This window comes from Fopius arisanus, unplaced genomic scaffold (assembly GCF_000806365.1).
Source record: "Fopius arisanus strain USDA-PBARC FA_bdor unplaced genomic scaffold, ASM80636v1 scaffold00494, whole genome shotgun sequence".
Classification (NCBI taxonomy): domain Eukaryota; kingdom Metazoa; phylum Arthropoda; class Insecta; order Hymenoptera; family Braconidae; genus Fopius; species Fopius arisanus.
Genome location: NW_011888233.1, coordinates 6,243 through 7,623, shown reverse-complemented (window position 1 = coordinate 7,623; position 1,381 = coordinate 6,243). Strand labels below are relative to the sequence as shown.

At 35.7% G+C, this 1,381-nt stretch overlaps 1 protein-coding gene across 1 annotated transcript in view; it reads left to right on the top strand.

Moving 5' to 3' along the window:
• Nucleotides 1-1,200, top strand: part of LOC105272965 (equilibrative nucleoside transporter 2) — a 4,581-nt gene extending 3,381 nt beyond the window's left edge. The window contains exons 2-3 of the mRNA XM_011315193.1: nucleotides 230-438; nucleotides 513-1,200. Of these exons, the coding sequence (XP_011313495.1) occupies nucleotides 230-438; nucleotides 513-639 (336 nt within the window). The 3' untranslated portion in view covers nucleotides 640-1,200. The remainder of the gene's footprint in view (nucleotides 1-229; nucleotides 439-512) is intronic.
• Nucleotides 1,201-1,381: the final 181 nt, after the last annotated feature.

Below are 1,381 nucleotides of genomic sequence, written 5' to 3'. Positions count from 1 at the left end.
AAAAAACAATATAATTTCATGAATATATTAGTTTGAAAAAGTAATCTATTTTTCCAAAAATTCAAAAGTTAAATTAACAAACAATTACGATAAATATTTCCGTTCAAAAGCAAAAAATAAAGAGAAAATGATGAATTGATGAAAGATAGGGCCAAGAGTTTCGACAAAATAAAAAAATAATCCCATATGCTTATTAGAGTTCTTAAAAATTGATGAATTATTGTTGCAGCCGAGCAAGCGATTCCTCATCATCCCAGTGGTTCTGAGGGCATTATTTATTCCTCTGTTTTTACTCTGCAATTACCACGTTGGTGATGATCTCTCTGTGAGGGCTTTGCCTGTGCTGATAGACAATGACTGGATCTACCTGGCAATTGGGATCATCATGGGTCTCAGCAGTGGATACTTCTCCTCTCTCGGAATGATGTATTGCCCCACGTGAGTTCAATCCCTCATTGCATCACTCGATAAGTCAAAAAATAAATATTACTCATGGTTATTTATACTTCCAGGGAAGTGGATCCACGTCACTCATCGACAGCAGGAATGTTCGCTGCTGCTGCCCTCATCACCGGCATCTTCTTCGGGGTTCTGTCTTCCAATGTAATGCCCCTCATCGTTAATAATATCTCCTGGTAGATGGAACAGTTCTCATGATAAGACGAGAATTATTTATAGCTCGTAATGAATTTTTCCCCCCGCGTTGAGAATTGAATAGAAATCATTGATACATGGTAGAGATTATTTATCTCGATCGAGAAATCCGTTTTACTATTGAGGATTTATTAATCTGCACACGTGACCATCAACCGATGAATTTGTAAAAATCATTCTGTTAGAAAAAGGTGGGGTGAGATAATTTTAGGTTCGTAAATATTTATTTATCTCGAAAACTATTGATTTGAGGAAGAAAAGTCAAAAGAGTTTTTTTATCGGCAATTTGAATAGCTGGAGAAAAGTGTTATGAGGTTTTTTTTTTAAATTGATAGTTTGCGGGATAAATGAGTAATTGAAGAGCGGAATTTAAATAAAATTGTAAATTCGATTTATCTCACTTTTGACGAGTGCATCAGCATCGGCTTTGCTCAGTAGTTATTATACGCCATGTTTTTCTACCAATTTTGCCTTTGAATACCGTATTTTTCGAATGGCAGGGATTGCCTGCCATTTTACATGCGGTATTGCCCACCCGTTCCAACGTAAGATCGGACCAAACCGCCTTAAATAATTTACTAAAACCTGAAGATATGGGGAAAATATAATTGGAGAATTGTACATGAGAGCCGCTTGGGTTAAAGCACATTTGCAGATGCGTGGTATATATTTAGTAATTAAGAGTTGATTGACAAATTGTAATTATTAATTATCTGATACGACTAGA